At 39.1% G+C, this 16,798-nt stretch overlaps 3 protein-coding genes and 1 long non-coding RNA gene across 7 annotated transcripts in view; 3 read left to right on the forward strand and 1 right to left on the reverse strand.

Moving 5' to 3' along the window:
* Positions 1-1,330: 1,330 nt before the first annotated feature.
* Positions 1,331-4,119, forward strand: gpalpp1 (GPALPP motifs containing 1). The gene is made up of 7 exons (XM_015041189.1): positions 1,331-1,526; positions 1,627-1,738; positions 1,813-1,929; positions 2,065-2,314; positions 2,417-2,581; positions 2,669-2,770; positions 2,890-4,119. The coding sequence occupies exons 1-7, from the start codon at positions 1,442-1,444 to the stop codon at positions 3,106-3,108; spliced, it is 1,050 nt and encodes a 349-aa protein (XP_014896675.1). The 5' UTR covers positions 1,331-1,441; the 3' UTR covers positions 3,109-4,119.
* An 83-nt stretch (positions 4,120-4,202) lies between these two features.
* gtf2f2a (general transcription factor IIF, polypeptide 2a) lies at positions 4,203-10,184 on the forward strand. Of its 2 annotated transcripts, XM_015041191.1 has the most exons (9): positions 4,203-4,352; positions 5,134-5,207; positions 5,560-5,584; positions 6,331-6,469; positions 7,536-7,589; positions 8,942-9,023; positions 9,142-9,241; positions 9,390-9,533; positions 9,688-10,184. In XM_015041191.1, the coding sequence occupies exons 1-9, from the start codon at positions 4,287-4,289 to the stop codon at positions 9,808-9,810; spliced, it is 807 nt and encodes a 268-aa protein (XP_014896677.1). In that variant the 5' UTR covers positions 4,203-4,286; the 3' UTR covers positions 9,811-10,184. The 2 variants fall into 2 exon arrangements, with proteins under 2 accessions (XP_014896677.1, XP_014896678.1); XM_015041192.1 differs by lacking the exon at positions 7,536-7,589.
* Positions 10,185-11,190: 1,006 nt separating this feature from the next.
* Positions 11,191-12,900, reverse strand: LOC106952823 (uncharacterized). The gene is made up of 4 exons (XR_001426055.1): positions 12,775-12,900; positions 12,021-12,194; positions 11,676-11,733; positions 11,191-11,314 (listed from the first exon to the last, which is right to left on the reverse strand). It is a non-coding gene; the product is annotated as an uncharacterized LOC106952823 (long non-coding RNA).
* Positions 12,901-13,301: 401 nt separating this feature from the next.
* Positions 13,302-16,798, forward strand: part of LOC106952817 (protein TANC1-like) — a 42,651-nt gene continuing 39,154 nt past the window's right edge. Inside the window, exons 1-3 of one of the 3 annotated variants that reach the window (XM_015041181.1) lie at positions 13,302-13,407; positions 13,610-13,714; positions 14,808-14,999. In XM_015041181.1, the coding sequence (XP_014896667.1) occupies positions 13,639-13,714; positions 14,808-14,999 (268 nt within the window). In that variant the 5' untranslated portion in view covers positions 13,302-13,407; positions 13,610-13,638. Of the gene's footprint in view, positions 13,408-13,604; positions 13,715-14,807; positions 15,000-16,611; positions 16,701-16,798 lie in introns of those variants that run through there. The other 2 variants (XM_015041182.1, XM_015041183.1) reach the window with 2 other exon arrangements.

Here is a 16,798-nt window from a genome sequence, read left to right on the forward strand (position 1 = left end):
ACTTTAAAGTGTTCAGCTACTTGACGAATCTGCTCCTTTGTAAGCTTTTCCAAGAGTTCTAATGTTGGAGAAGACAAAAAAGAACTCACAGTATCCATTCTCAAACCAAACTAACCCAACAAACCCACTTCCAAAAAATACAAGTCAAAGTATACCAAATTATTTAACCAACCACAAGGAAGTGCATGACTGGCACCAACAAATGGCAGACCTCCATTTTCCTACAACTAACTAAATGCCAAAACCCTGACTAAGCTTAGCCTAGTCTTCAGGCCTTCCTCCAAGAGCCAAGGCACTTTAAGCACCAAGATACCGCTGGCAGCAAATCCCTCCAGGCCAAGACCTCTCAGGCAGCAAACCACGGCGGTGCCCTCAGCCCAGAGTCCAACCCAAAAATAACAAACTAAAACAACAAACAGGGTCGTCTAAAATGGAGTTGCCAAAAACAATAAATACCAGACAGCACTTACCTATTACAAAACAAGATACTCTCTCCCCCCTCCAACAAAAGTACAAAAATCCTCATGGACCTCCAACAACATACATATGGAACATCAAAAATGTCCAAAATCCAGTAAGGTTAAACACCTTAAACTAGCCAAAAAACCTACAAATAACCTGCAATACAGGCAAACCAAAGTCAGGGGCATGTAACTGCAACCTGAACCCAACAATGAGGCCAAACAAGACTAATTAGTCCACATAAATTGGACGAGCTCCCACAATGTTACGTCCACCAGGCTCGTTTGATGGGGTAACATTAAAAGGAGACCACACAAGGATTTAGTAACTTAGTGAAAGTAGAATTTATTAAATTATATTAAAGAAATAACCCTGAAAAAAGAATACCTGAAATGAGAAACCAAAATAGATTAAAGCAGAACCTATAAGTGACCAGAAATAAACAAATGCTTAAACAAACCTAACAAATCTCAACCAAAAGATACAAACCAAACCAAATAGGGATCTGAGGAGAGAGGAGGGAAAAGCCTCCTGACTGCTGCATGCCTGGCAGTTTTAAAGCTGCAGAACACCAATCAGGGCAACACACATCACCTGCAGAGACCTGTCTGCAGAACCCTAAAAGGAAAAAAGGGCAGAGACCCACTGAAGCCGTAACAATNAAACGAAGTGAGATCGGATTTGTCCGCTGTTACCATTAATAATAATAATAATAATAATAATAATAATAATAATAATAATAATAATAATAATAAGTCATGACCACATTATTTTAATTCATTTATTTTAATTTTGTGTGCTTTTACTTTGCACTTACTTCCGGTTTTACCACGTTGGTGTTTGTTAACTTAACGAGAAATCCTGCCGTTCCGGTGTTTAACTTCCTGTGTGAAAGGTTACAAATGTTTCCTGAAGCATAGGTCTGTTTTTGTTAGACTGACTTCTTATTTTAACAGAAACAGAAACAGCTGCATCAAATATGTCTTCTGATAAATTAATTGGGCCTGCTTTACCGCCGATGTTTAGAAAGGATGGATCTGAAAGCGACGAGAGTGAAAATGATTGTAAGAAACTGATATTTAGTTTTAAGCGATCAAAAACATACTTCCATTTATTATTATTATTATTTTCCAGCTGTTGTTTTTTTCTCTTTACACTCTGTAGTCGCTGGTCCCGCGCTGCCTCCCGGTTATAAGCGAGGGGAGCCGTCCAGTTCTTCGGATGAGAGTGAGCCGGAGGTGACGTTCAAAAGACCCAGGACTGGAGGAACTGCAGAGTGGGTGGCCACGATAATGTTTGGTCATGAAAAGTGATCCAACAAGCACAACAGTAACATGTGTGTCTATACAGGGTGACCAAAGATGAGGATGAGGATGATGATGATGATGATGATGATGATGATGATGATGATGGTTTCTTTGGACCAGCTTTGCCACCAGGATTTAAAAAGCAGAGCTCACCAGAAAGGTGAGCGAAAACATCTTGTATTACTTTAGGCAGACGTGGTAAATATTTATATTAAGGTGTGACAAAAAGCTTCAAAAGAAGAAATCTGTAAAGGAGCTGAAAGGCCTAAGTTAGATGAATGTGTTATTTTCTCAGACCCCCTGTGCTGGGACCAGCTTTGCCCCCCGGGTTCCACAGAGCAGCATCTGACAGCGATGATGGGGAAGACGGAGAGGACCTCCCAGGGCCTGCGCTGCCTCCAGGATACCAGGCCGAGCGTTCCAGCAGTGAAGCAGAGGACGAGGATGTGATCGGACCCATGCCCGCCAAAGGGCCCGTTCAAGACTCAGTGGCTCTCGAATTTGAACGAAGAGCACAAAGGATGAAAGAGAAGCTCACTGGAGAGGTTGTCCTTCTCCCACATAATATGAACTGTAGACTTTTATCATTTATAGATTGTCATTTATAAATACATTTCCCCTGCTCTCTCTAATTCTTATGTACTTAGGAGGCCCCTGAGGTGGTGTCTAGAGAAACGTGGATGACGGAGCTCCCACCAGAATTGCAGCACATTGGTTTAGGGGCTCGAACCTTCAAGAAGAGGTCAGGTCCAGAGAACAACGATCGATCGATTTGGACGGACACACCGGCAGACAGGGAGCGCAAGGCCCGGGTAGTTATTTTTTAAAATAATTTACCGTTTGTAGTGGTGTTCAACTGAACTGTTGGTTGGATCTCAAAAAGTTATGTTTACCAACAGGAACGGCTTGAAGGAAAGAAAACTGGCGAGGCAAAGAATGATAAAGTCCCACAAGTTTCTCGAAGGGACGTAGAAATGGCAGAAAAAGTATCAAAATATAATGTAAGTAGCTGTTCTCTTTTACTACAAAATACCCCCTTTACAGTACCTATTAGAGGCATTCATACCTCTTGAAGTTTTTCGTATTTTCTCACACTAGCGATACCTTTCTTATTTTCAAGGAGTCCAAACGGGGTGAGTCTCTCATAAGTTTACACTCAAAGAAGCTGAAGGAAAAAGCCAAAGAGACGGCGGACAAGCCAGTAGAGAGGAGGCCATTTGATAGAGACGAAGACCTGCAGGTCAATCGCTTTGATGAAGCCCAGAAGCAGCGGCTGTTGAAGAAATCTCAGGAACTGAACACTCGCTTCTCACACAGCAAAGATCGAATGTTTCTGTAGGATTTTGTTAGAATTAATGAAAATTTGTGTAGCTTTCTGGCTGTTGTATGAGGTTATGGCCATACTTTTGTAAAGGACAACTGATTTTTTTTTGTAAAAACAAAAAGAAAAAAAAGTGTGGTGAAGTTTGCATATTTTTAAGAAGGTTCTTAGGACTGGTAATATGTAAATATGTTCAGATGTATTCTTCCGTCTTATAACTTGTTTGTGGATACCAGATACGCATAAAGGGCATTTCTGGAATTTAGTTTATCTATGTCCATTCTGTCACACTATTGGTGACAATATTTTTGTTTAATGTTTTTATTTTGGACTTATAAGAATCCATTTACAGTTGTAAATGCAACAGAGTGGCAAACAGTGTTGTTAAATGAAAGCTGGATCTCTGATCTCTGCATAAATAAATGTTTTATTTTAATAGTATGTAATAAACCCTGCCAAATTGGCGCCATCACATTTATGGATTTTTTTCCTCTTAGGTACACGTAAATAGGATTGCATGGAGTTTGATGTTCTTTAATGCACATGTGGGTTGTCTCTGGGTATTCTAGCTTTTTCTCCAGTCCACACATATTACTCTTGGGTTATTTAATCACTCTAAATTGCCCTGTGGTATAAGTGTGTTTATACTGTGTGTGTACCTGTATTTGCCCTGTGATGGAGTGGTAATCTGTCTCTTCCACTAACTCACTACAACTTTGAAAGGATCAGCAGGTAAACAGATTGATGGATGTAAATGGCATATGCAAAGAAATTCTGAAAGAAACAAAAACATTTTTAACGTCAGTTTATTTTGAATAGGCAATGAAAACTACAAAAATGGCATTAAGAAAACAAATCAGCACAACCAGATTGTACTAGATTGTAACCAGATTATACCCCTGATAAAAGTGACCTGTGTACATTTTTATATCAGTACGTTTCATTTGTAAAACAGCTTGCACATTTTTCATGTTTGGTTAAGCTTTTACAAAACTATTTTTATAGCTTGAATAAATTTCTATCCCAAAACAATGACTAAATAATCTTGTTCCTAGTTTGTATTCATGTTTTCTTACATAAAAATGAGGAAGCGAAAACTGGAAAGACCCATCAGAGCTTCCGTACTCACTACTTACCGTATTTCTGTTGATCTCGCGTGTGGCAGTTTTTATAGTAAGTTAGCATTGTTTTACAGCATGTCAGAAAAAGGAGAAGTGGATTTAACAGGTGCAAAGCAGAATACTGGTGTTTGGCTCGTAAAGGTGAGTATATGCCAGCCACAACCAAGTTCATAAATGAGCTAAAGACTAATTATTTAAAGATAGCCGAGGCTAAATGTTAGCTTAGCATATTAGCGCTATATGTTATTACCATATCGGAGACTAAGGAGTTTGGCTTGGCCTGGCAAATAAATATTCAATTTGGCCGAGCATTGCAAAAATAAAGCTCTGCCGTAATAAAAATTTAGCTTAGATAATAAAAGACTAATTACGTGAAAGCTTTATATTGTATTGTGTGTTCGTTGTTTCTTGGACTTTACAAGTTTCCATGGCAATTAAGAATTTAATTTTTTTTTTTAATTAATGGATTCATCTGAATGAGCTGTGTTGTTTACTATTACAATTTGCTTCATGTAATGTTTTTGTTGAAAGCTTAATTTAACAAGATTACATTCAAAATGGTGAAGCCACGTTCATTATTTTAATGTGATTGATTCAGTAAAATATAATAAAAAGGCCTCGAAATATGAAGTATTGATGTTTGAAGAGTTTATTACTGTATCTAAACATAATAGAGTGAAATGCTTGTTTTACTTACTTTTATAAGAAGCGTCAATTGCTGATGAAGACATTAAGTTGAACTAGTTTGGGTTTTACTTCTTCAACTGAATTATAAAGTCAAACCAGAATTTGAAAAATAAAGTGCACCTCAAACCAATAGTCATAATTTCACATTTAATTGTACCATATCAGTTGTTTTCAGAGGCAAAAAAAACAACAAAAAAACATCCTGGTTGATAAACACTCGTTTTTGATTTTGCAGGTGCCGAAGTACCTCTCTCAGCAATGGGCAAAAGCTACAGGAAGAGGCGAGGTCGGGAAAATCAGAATTTGCAAGTATGTGAAATTAGGCTTCTGTCTGCAAGGCATGCAAATGTGTGTGCTAGTGGTGAATTTTCTGCAAGCTTCTTATGCTAGATGGAAGGTTTTCCACTATAACCCACACAGAAAATGCTTTATAGGAAACAACGCTGTTTATTATTATTATTTTCCTCAGATACAATAACTTCTGAAAGCACAGTGGCATAGGCACGTGCAGGAAGAAAGAAGAAAGAAGATTGGCACAAAGTAGATAAAGAGAGGAAATTAAAACTGAAATATGTAGACGGGTTTTTATTATGCCATAAGTGATGCATATCTTCTTGCCAACCAGTTCAGTGAAATATTGTCTTTTGCTTTTATTTTAAAGAAAAGGAAACCAAGGAAAACCAGAGGTAAGTGACGTTTTACCCCAAATATATACGTAACACATAATGTGCAAGACATGCTTTTATCACTTCTGTTACGTCCACCAGGCTCGTTTGATGGGGTAACATTAAAAGGAGACCACACAAGGATTTAGTAACTTAGTGAAAGTAGAATTTATTAAATTATATTAAAGAAATAACCCTGAAAAAAAAGAATACCTGAAATGAGAAACCAAAATAGATTAAAGCAGAACCTATAAGTGACCAGAAATAACCAAATGCTTAAACAAACCTAACAAATTTCAACCAAAAGATACAAACCAAATGGGGTTCGAAGAGAGGAGGGAAAAGCCTCCTGACTGCTGCATGCCTGGCAGTTTTAAAGCTGCAGAACACCAATCAGGGCAACACACATCACCTGCAGAGACCTGTCTGCAGAACCCTAAAAGGAAAAAAGGGCAGAGACCCACTGAAGCAGTAACACTTCCTTCTTGACAATCAAAAGTAAGAATGATCATAGTCGATTTAAAAGGTGACACAATGCTTTTGCCAAGAATAAGTTCACAAATTGTAATTTTTATACCTGGGTGTACCCATCATTAACCTGTATTTCTACAACTCTTCAGTCATATTTCTGTGTACAACTTTGAAATCTGGAGTTTAACACCTATAAATAAGAAACTAGCTAAAAATGAAATGAACTAAGAACTGAATAAAAACTATTTGTTCAGTTCTTAGTGGTCTCAAAACTCCCACATGGCTGCTCTCTACAGGTGTCTTTCACTTTAAATGAAGAGCTGACTACCATCGAAGGCATCGAAGACAAAACGGTGTCTGCACCTCGTGAGCATCCGTTCACCATGCAGTCCGTGGGGGGTCAGATGCTGGCGGTCTTCACTGAGACTTCATCCGGTGAGTTTCCGATACGGAATGATTACTTGCGCTGCAATATGAGACACTCGGTTAACGCTCAGTCATTCTTAGATTTCTGTGATGTAAAACATCTTCGCTGGTGAAGGCATCCGTTCTGCTACCTGTGCATTCTTGCTCTATACGTCTTTCCCCTGCTTGTACTCCTTGCCTCCGTGTGTTGAGAACAGACCTTTTCTTGAGTGAGACGTTGTCCACATTAACGAAACTGTACATACCGGTAACGTACCGCATCCACTGGATAAGCGAACACTCAAAAGAAAACGGTCGTCATAGTCTGTATCTTGTCTGCTTTGTGTTTTGTTTTGGTGAGAGTGCCGCCGTGTATTTGTTTGATCGTGTGTCATTTATTGGTTTTTGATTCACTTTTTAAGTGTACTGAGAGTAAGAGGAGTGGCTTTATTGTCAGAACTGTTGCAGTGTCACTGAATCAGCACAAATCATCACTCGGTGTGGAGTTGATTTAATTTCTGCATGGGCTTCCGTGGTTTCAGTCTGGGCTTCAAATGCCTTTTTTTCCCCCCACTGCGAATGTTCTCAGGTTTGGTTTTATGTGCTCTTGGTGCTAATGGACTTGTGCTGCAGTTCTTTCTTTGACTGCAAACATCCGTGTCCATCTGTGTGTAATGGGCTGCACTGTGAAACACTATAGAGGCTAAACACAGTTTGAACAACATATATTTTAATACCATGTGGATCTTCTTTTTTTTTTTTTTAAACTTTACTATATATTTTTAGAGCCTATAAAACAGACATAAACTTACATCGTTTTCTAGCTCTGCATAAAGCCTTTTTTGAAATTCAGTTAATAAAATAAGCCTCTGTGCAGCCCTCTGGGTGTGTATCGGCGCTGATACACAGTGTCTGTTGCTTGCTTGCGTTAAGGTCTCTGGCTTCTGCTTGGTGGAAAAATATGCAATGAAGCTGTGTGATTTAACATTTTCGTGTGGGACTAAACCCTGGCTATGGCTCTTATTGTTTAATCCCCTCCTCCCCTCGTTCTGCATTCCCCTGTGTTTTCATGTGTACCATCCCTCCCTTCCTGTAGGCCAGTCAGAAGAAAGATCTGATGGCAGCAGCTCAGGTTCGGGGGCAGGTCCAGGTGAGTCCTCCATTTTTGCAGAAAGCGAGAGCTCTGATCAAAGGAGTGGCGATCTTTAGAAACATCTGGAAGTTGTGGCGTTGCATCATGAAGCCATATAGAGACAACATTGGAGCTTGGAATATTTTTATGGCAGTAACATTTAGGCTCTTCTGAAGCAGAACAACGTCTTTATCCTTGGGAATTGTTGGACATACACTTGTGTTAATTGGTCCGCACATTTTGATTTTGGTTGTGCTCAAAAATCAGTCCAGATGTCAAATGTGACTCATCATGAGCAGGTTACAGTTCTGTGTGATGATTGGTGAAGTTGTGGAAATCTTATAGAAAACTGTTTGGTTTGGACTTTAGTAAAAATGTCGTCATTGACTTGATGTGTGCTTTTCCTTCCAAACAGATTTTACTGAATGAAACAAGTTATAGAAAATTACAAAAACCTGATGAATATTTAGCTCTATGCTAAGAAATATTCATATCTCTTTCTTTTTAAAAAAAAAATTGCTAGAACAGAAAATAATTCAATTGTACAAAAATCCACATTAGTCATCTTTTGTTTACTTATTAAATGAATGGCAAATCTGGATTTTGCAGCTGAAGAAAAATGTAGGGCATCCTACCCTCTTATTGTTAGTCTCGCCCCCTTTGGTTGAAATATCTTCAGTGAAAAACGTATATAGCCAACTAACAGCTTTTGCCATTTACATGAGGACAGTTTACCTCACAAAGATGCTTGAGGGGTGTCTTGCAGCATCTCAATGGAACCGAGATGTGGACTTTTACCGGGTTCAGGCGCTTTCAGTTTCAAAATTGTTAACCAGTCATTGGTTGACTAATTAGTATGTTTGGATAATTTTCATCCTGCAATTCTGGTTATGTTTTTTTTTTTTTATTTTTGTTTGTTTTTTTGTTTTGTTTTGTTTTTAAATTGATTTTGTATTCTGTGAACTGGCCAGGTCCTACTGCAGCCAGACTCTTCCACCTCCACATTTCACATGACTGAACAACCAAATAATACTTTAATATCACAGCTTTCATTCATGTTACATTCACATCAGTGGAACTTAAAAATGGCTCCAGTATTGTAGTGAACAGATGACAAGGCTTACAGGCCACGGTTGCTACACAAGCTGGTGTGAGGCCATCTAGTACTTATTGCAGCTTTAGTCAGATTTTTTCCTTCAGACTGATTTTTTTATTTATTTTTTTGTGCAAGTTGCAAAAGAACCTTCTGTTCTTAGCATCTCATCTGGTGTAATCTATATCGATCTCCTGAACTTTGACTAAAACATTTTTAAACTGATTCATTCTGTTTGTTTCTATTCAGCATTTGACATAACTTTGCCATTTTTCAGATAAGATAGCCTTGGAGGGAGTGGTGGTGCAGAGAGCAGAATGCAGACCTGCTGTTAGTGAAAGCTACATGAAATTAAAGCGGTGAGTGTATTTTCTTCAGATTACACAAGGGTTAAAAAGCTAATCCGTTCAACAAACCATTGCAGTTTTCTGTGAACTTCAGGTGTGTTTGTATTGTGCACGTCATCATATCTTACAGGCTACAAATTGAAGAGTCTTCCAAACCAGCGAGGTTGTCACAGCAGTTGTTGAAACCCGTCACCACCAACTACAAACCTGTGGCCAACCACGACTACAATGTAAAAAAAAAAAAAAATCAAACTTTTTTTTTCTCATTCATTTCGTTTACCTGCATGAATTTTCAGGCCTCATGTAGAAATATGTCCACTTTTTGCAAAACATGCGAGTTTATGTCTGGTAACTGAGCTCTGCTTACTTTTGCTGCAGCGTGAATACGAGCGGAAAAAGAAAGAGGAGGGCAAGAGAGCGAGATCTGACAAACAGCAGGTGCTGGACATGTTGTTTTCTGCGTTTGAGAAGCACCAGTACTACAACATCAAAGACCTGGTGGACATCACCAAACAGCCTGTGGTGAGAACACGACAGGAAACATTGTACTATTAATCCATTAATGCTGAGGGATTCTAAAGAATCTTGTTTGTCCAGAAGATTGCTTTTATGGAAACAAACAAATGTTGCTGCAGATTTATTTTTGACTGTTTTCCATATTTGGTGGTCTTCACAGACATACCTGAAGGAAATCTTGCGTGATATTGGCATCTACAATGTTAAAGGGACACACAAGAACACCTGGGAACTCAAGCCGGAGTACAGACATTACCAAGCAGAGGAAAAAACTGATGAATAGTTTTTTTTATTTTTTTTTTTTTTTATTTGTAAACCCTTGTATTGTCACAGATGTGGTTCCTATTTCTTTATGCTAGGATTCAACATGGGAAGCAGTGAGAAGATGTTTTTTGTTTTGTTACAGTTTCTGCACACATGACCCCTCAGCTTGGCTTCCATGAGAGAACTCTAACATTTGGAAATTTATTTCTAGGCTGCTTTTGATGCCTTTTTTGTATGGAAAGTCATAGTATTTTGACTGCGAGCAATTAACTATGTAGGATGTGGCAGGTAAGTATTTTTATCCAAATGTGATTTGGATAGAACAAATCTTCTGCACTGGAGGTTTTACTGGGTTTTAAATTTGATTTATGTAATAAAGTTGTCAGAGGAACCGTTTTGATTTATTTGAGAGATAAACAGCACAACATTACAACTCTGGAAACAAGTGTTGTCAAATACAGACAGAAATAATGTGAAGACATTTTAAAATTTCTGTCACTTATTTCCAAAAGTAAAACTTGATTAAGTGCAAGCCCTCCCAAGCATAGAGTATAAACTGTGCACAATTATTTGGCAAGTGAGTATTTTACTCATGTCATATTTTCTAACTCCAAACTTGGATGCATAATGGATTTAAGCATACAGGTTATGTATACCTGTATTGAGTGAGAGTGTGCATACTTATGCAGCTTCTCTTCTTTAGGGCCAAAAAACAAGGGAAACAATTGAGAACGTGTGGGCAGTTCTTAAAAGACTTTGCTGCTGCAGCCATCAGCAAATTAAGACAAACTGTGAAGTTTGAAGACAAACTGAAGTTTGTCAGTTATGGAACATGGTCACTGATTTTTGTCAAACGTTCACTGGAAAGTTTGGACCCAGTTCTCACTTGGATACAAACGAGTTAATGTTTATGTAGTTTAACAATTCTGCACAATAATTGTGCAGATATGGAAAAGCCAAAACCTCACTTTATTTTAAGCAATTTGGATTAAGAGAGCAGTTGGTGATTAATGAAAATCAAAGGCTTGCATAATTGTGCACAATGTAGGAATGTACACATTTCAGAGGCCTGACATTATACACACTATGAAACTAGAAGACAATTTTAGGCTGTCATTTTAAGCCATCAAATTACAAGAGGCTTGAAAATGGGTCACTAAAATTAATCTTTACCCATTTCACAACTTGAACTTTATCACAATATTGAGATGTACCTGTATACACACCAGGTTCATTCAAGACATCCCTTTGAATCTTGCACTATACAGGCATCTCCAGATATTTAAATTGCTTTGCGACATTTAAGAAGCAAATGTAAAGCTTTGTTACAAAAAAACTGTTGAATTATGAAATTTGAGACATTTCTCTCAAATGAACTAAAGACCAGAATGAAAACACATTTAGGGATTTGTAATATTTTTTATTACAAAAAGCATGAAAACACAAAAATCAGTCTTCAGAATGATGGAGACGATAAAATCCAAGCGATGCAGGATGACTGTAGAAACGTCTCACCCCTTTTCCTGCAAGACAAAATCATTTTCAGTGGATGCATGAAGCAAATAGTTATCGAGCTCAGGAACATTCAACTCAATCATTTCTGTGACTGGCCACGTTTACACATTGGAAGTTGAATTAATCTAAAATGCATAGTTATTCACTGCAGTTGAATGAAATGTCTAAATGTTTAGGACTTGCGTCATACCTAGCAGGTTTAAATGTACTCCTCAATCTAATCTGGCTACTGTAGCATTTAGCAGTCAGAAAACATGAGGAAGGTTCAGTTTAGCATCGCTATGCAAACCAAGAAGCCAAAGAAACCTGCTTCAGGTCTATCAGTGGATGCAAATCAAAGTCTCATCAAATTAATTAATTTGTGCTCACCTGCCGTCACACATTGCTCACTGTTCACTGCTGCTGTTAAACGTCATGTCAACGTAACCTTAACACAAGGGAAAGAGGAAAAAGCATGAAGACCTGAAACTAGTGACATCATGAAGTATACCCATTGAGTTTATAATACAGAAAAGGTAAAGTATGTTTGTTTTCCCCTCTTCAATCTGAGGCACCATTGAAAACAGGCGCGCAGAAAGCGCAGGGACGTTTACTGTTGCATCTGAAACAATAAAACACAGGTTCTCTCACAACAGAGAGCCCGGGCTGTCAAAGATGCACATCGTAACCAGCCGATCAAAATAAAGAGTCTCAGTAATCAACAAGTATACTTACAAAAATGACTGCTGCTCTTCTGAGTTCACCCACGGCGTATTTTGCTGAATCTATGCATGATGCTTGAATAGCCTGCTTCAACATCACTTATCAGATCAATGCACTCATGCCAGAGACACAGACATCATCCAAAATCTGGGACGAAGAGGTGACCGTCCAATGAAATGCGATTAGCTGGGGGTAAAAGAAAAAAAAAAGAAAAAGAGAGCCTTTACATTATACACAAAAACAACTAGGGGTTGGATAGTGTAGTGTATGGGTGATTTAAATGGACGAGAAGTTGCTACAGCACTTGTCCAATCCCCCCCCCCCCCAAAAAAAAAAAAACTTACAAATCGCTCACTACATACTTTATATTGAGACTTGCATAGGTTTGGAGCAGATTAAATACTGTACAAGTTTATGTACTGCTGAAAAATTATTTGCCTTGAGCAGATTGGGAGGGTCAGAAAGACAATCTTTACAGTAATAACAGGAAGCTACCTCAAATCGGCACACTATTGGTTTAAAAACCCACCACTCCAAGCTAACAAACTTTCGACAAAATGAAATTAGCCAATAGATGAAATTCAGGCACAATTTCCCAGCATTTACTTAATTACCAGGACCGAACATATCTTGTTAGCTTCCTACAATGTGGAGCTAGGTGGAGCTAGCTACTTTCCACGTGGTTGCTGGTTTGTGAAATAAAAGCTCTCTATTATTGTCAAAGGACTTTCCTATTTGACCAAAAGAACTGTTCGGAAATACTTACCGAGCAACTCGACATGTGAAGTAACTAGACTGATAATCTTGTAAAACATTGTGAACTTCTGCTAGCTTCTCACAGCGACCAGCTACAGAAAAGGACGCTACGTCGCTTAGCTTCCAGCTTTTATAGGTTGCTGGTTGACGCTCGTTTCGCCCCCTTGTGGACGAAAAGAAAACGTTTATCAACACCACCGCCCCCTAGTGTTCACAGAAGGAGTTGCCTGAAATAATGTATTCTCAATCAATTCAGTTCACGAACGCTTTTTATCGACTTATTTACTTGATTATCTGATTGTTTTGATGATTTTGTGGTAGGTTAATCATATATTAGCATTTGTAATAGTGATAATATGCAACGATAAATAGCAGTCGTTAATGATAAAATAATATGTTTCAAGTGAAAACATGAAAGTCTGGTAATATAAAATATAAAAATATATATTTTTCAAATGCTTACGACATATTTAGATCACGAGGCACACATGCTCGCGCAGGAGACGCGCTCCCGTCTCCCTTGATCATTTTGTGAGAGCAAGTCACACTCTTTAATTGGACTCCGCCAGCCAGCGAAAGTAGTCTCTCTGCTGCTTCCCATGGATATAAGTGAAGGCACGCTGGCATCCAGGAAGACTTAAAGGTAACCATAGCTCTCATTGTACAAGAGGACTGTTTGTGTTTAATATCTCTGTTATGTTTTCCATCAGTGAGCGAAACTAACCTTTTTTTTAAAAAAAGACGGTAATGGTCTCAAAATACTCTACAAGAAACACAACGAGTAGAGTTCCCTGAAATAATATGCTCAAATCTAATGTGTGCCTTTTTTTTTATTTCTTTTAAAGGCGGTACAGACCAGAGAAGGACTCCAGCTATGTTCAGAGCAGTGTTCGGAAATAAGAAGGAAGGAGGAGGGAAAAAAGGAGACAAAAAGAGCCAGAAAAATGCAGGTAACAGTAAAACTACTGATACACTAAAAGTCGAAGAGAAACTTGTACAAATGCACTGCTATTTCCAAGTCTTTTTTTTTTTTCTCTCTGTTGGACCCTCATGCTGAATCTAGTATTCAGATAAGAAAACATATTTGTACATTGTTAAAGGTCTTGTTTTATTTGCTTGACAATATTCAGGTTCTCTCCTCCTGGGTGAGGCAAATGGAGCCATTTCAATTAGCCTAATTCATCAGTGTCTGTCCTTCACACGGTGTCCCGCTGATTTTATTTTAAGTGTGTCAGTCAAAGTTGGATTGGGCTAGGCAAACATCATGACCTACTAAACAAAAGCCAAAAGAATTTGTGAGTGGTTCGTACAAAGCAGATAAGGTTAACCTGCAGAGATGCTGCACACACTGAATGCTTTGTGGCGCTGCCAGTGAATTAGCAGCTCTCGCATCTTTGGCATGCTCTGGAAGCCCTATGTATTTTTCAGAGGCTGAACTTGTCAACTCGCAGCAGTACAGAGAAGATTTCAGCGTGCACGGTGAAGATATATGAACATAAGTAGAGCTCAGTATTAGAGCAACCATGTTGCTCATTAATATTTAATATTGCGCTGCTCTGGGAAGCAAAGAACAGAGAGGAGGACAGAGAACTGTGTCAGTCTCATTAAATTCATATAGTGTGTTTACAGTACGCGCTGGCATGACTCCAGTCTTTTGAAAAAAATAATAAATAATAAATAAATAAATAAAATAAACGACCACTTCATCTCGTCTTGTTTCTGGTGATCTTGTGGATTTACACTAACTTATTTATAGCATATCTTCCTAGTTTACACATCATACTCATGGCTTACTAAAGACTGGTTTGTTATGAAACTACTCGCACCATTTTAACATTTTATTTATACATTTTAATAAGGATTTAGAGTGTTGCTTGATGATATTTCAAAGTTTCAAGCCTAGGCTTAGATGCTTCAGTTGCAATCAACATTATAATGTTACTATTATGAACTGATGTATGAGCATTCCCTAAGGAGGGACATGGCCATCTTCCTGGTCGAAGGTCTGGCTAATCAACACCTTTTCCCATCTGCCCCATGCAGGTGTCGAGGTTCACATGCCCTGCATTCAGCAAAGAGGCAGCGGCCAGCGTGCCACTCATCACCACGGACATAATGGGAGCCATTTAAATCGGAAGAGATTGACTAAGGGTGTGTCCATTTCCTTACCGTCCTCTCCGCTTCTCCCTCGCCAGGGCGACATAGTTTCCTCTCAGTCCTGCGTCAAGTTCCAAGGTGGGTCGCTATTAAAGTAATCAACACAAAGCAACGTCTCGGTGACAAAGAGCTGTGCGTAAGGGACTCGCTGTAAAGGGAGCGAGATGCTTTTGCATGGCTCCGCTTTGTTAAGCAGGGAGCTTCAGTGCGTTCACTTGTTCCATACATGACAGAAAGTACAAGTGCAGGTCCTCAGGGCCCAAAAAACACGAGACAGATTGTCAGAGTTAATAATTCAGAGAAACAACTGAAGGCGATGCCCCCCAATTAGGTTGCTCAATGTCAGGGCATGTTATTGCTTTGGATCTGCACACTAAATAATCTGGGAATTGATGAGAGTACTCAAAGCAAATACAGTTTTGGCTATAGTTTGCTTAAGATCACATAGGTTTTGTGTATTGGTGGATGTAGTTTTTGATAGTTTATATATTTTAAAAAAAATCTTTTTTTTTCCACATGAGATGAAAAAGTTAATGAAAAGAGCTCTTTAAAACATATTTTCCTGGTTGTTGTAAAGTGCAGTTTAAATAAATAATCCTAATCTCTGCTGAAATGAGTTAGAATCCTGAATATAAAAGAAAGGGTGGAGCACATCTTGTGTTAAAAATAGGTCAAAGAGAGAGCCTCTTCTTGATGTAACCATCTTCTTATTTCTTAGTTTCTGCAAGCCCGTCTCCTCTCCTCTCCTCCTCTTCCCTCCCAAACTGCAAAGCAAAATCAGGAGCTGAGGGAGTGACACAGAGTGAAGAAGATGAGACAACGAGCACTTAAGAAAAGAGTCCTACTTGCACAGTTTGATCATGCCTGTCATCAGAGCAGTATTTCTAAATCCGTGCAGCTGTCTTCTGTCAGACAAATTATCAGTGTTAATTTTGCTCGAAATTGCAAATGCTGCAAAGATTTCCAGGAAGTGCACCCTTGCTTAAAGCCTCTCCGACGGTTTCCTTGCTTGCAGCTGGTTGTTAAGGAAAGCGTTAATGTTTTGAAAGTGAATTTTTTTGTGTCGATCTCTTTGTCACAAGCTGGAAGGATGAAAAGACCGTACAGTTTGCAAGCGAAGGAACTTTAAAATGAGCACATTTCTTGAGTAAGTTCAAAGACTGTTGTCTCAGGGATGCCTTACATTAGGAGAAACAGTAGGTGGCAGTATCTTTTAGCAAGTCCAGCTAGCCATTCAGAAAAAAAAAAGTCCTATTACATTTCATTGCATGAATCCTTGCCGCAGCCTAGGAAGGGAAAATTACAGCAAGTTAATGTCCGTAGCGCCCGAGCCCCCCCAAATTCTTTGGCGGTCGTGTACAATCAGATGTAACTACAGTGTGTTTACTCTGCTGAGTTTTCCCTCAGTCTGTCGACACGCACGATTCAAACGGTCACTTCCTCCCCTGAGAATACCAAATTAGCACACTCCCGTGTTTGCAAACGCCTCATCCCTGAGCGTCTCATCTCCTCTCCAGGAGAACCTGCTTCCAACAACCCTGAGATGCTGATGCATAATTTGAGACACACCCACACACATGAGAGAGCACCGATTCCCCTACCACACGCAGACACACACTCACACACACACACGCAGCCACACAGCAGAGGCATTAATATGTCATAGATAAACACCCACAATGGTGTGAATAACGTTTGCATGCGTGGCCCTCACTGTGTACGTTCTGCTGTATACTCCTGGGACACAATTCAAAATTTTGCACCGCAGATCTCATCTGGGTAGGCTTAATCTCCCTGCCTCTCTCTCTCTCTCCCTCCTTCTCTCACTCACTTTCTTTCATCCCTCCCTTTCTCCACCCTCCAATCCCTGCCTCCCA

The sequence above is a fragment of the Poecilia latipinna genome, unplaced genomic scaffold (assembly GCF_001443285.1).
Source record: "Poecilia latipinna isolate Pla-1442-1.1 unplaced genomic scaffold, P_latipinna-1.0 Scaffold541, whole genome shotgun sequence".
Lineage (NCBI taxonomy): Eukaryota > Metazoa > Chordata > Actinopteri > Cyprinodontiformes > Poeciliidae > Poecilia > Poecilia latipinna.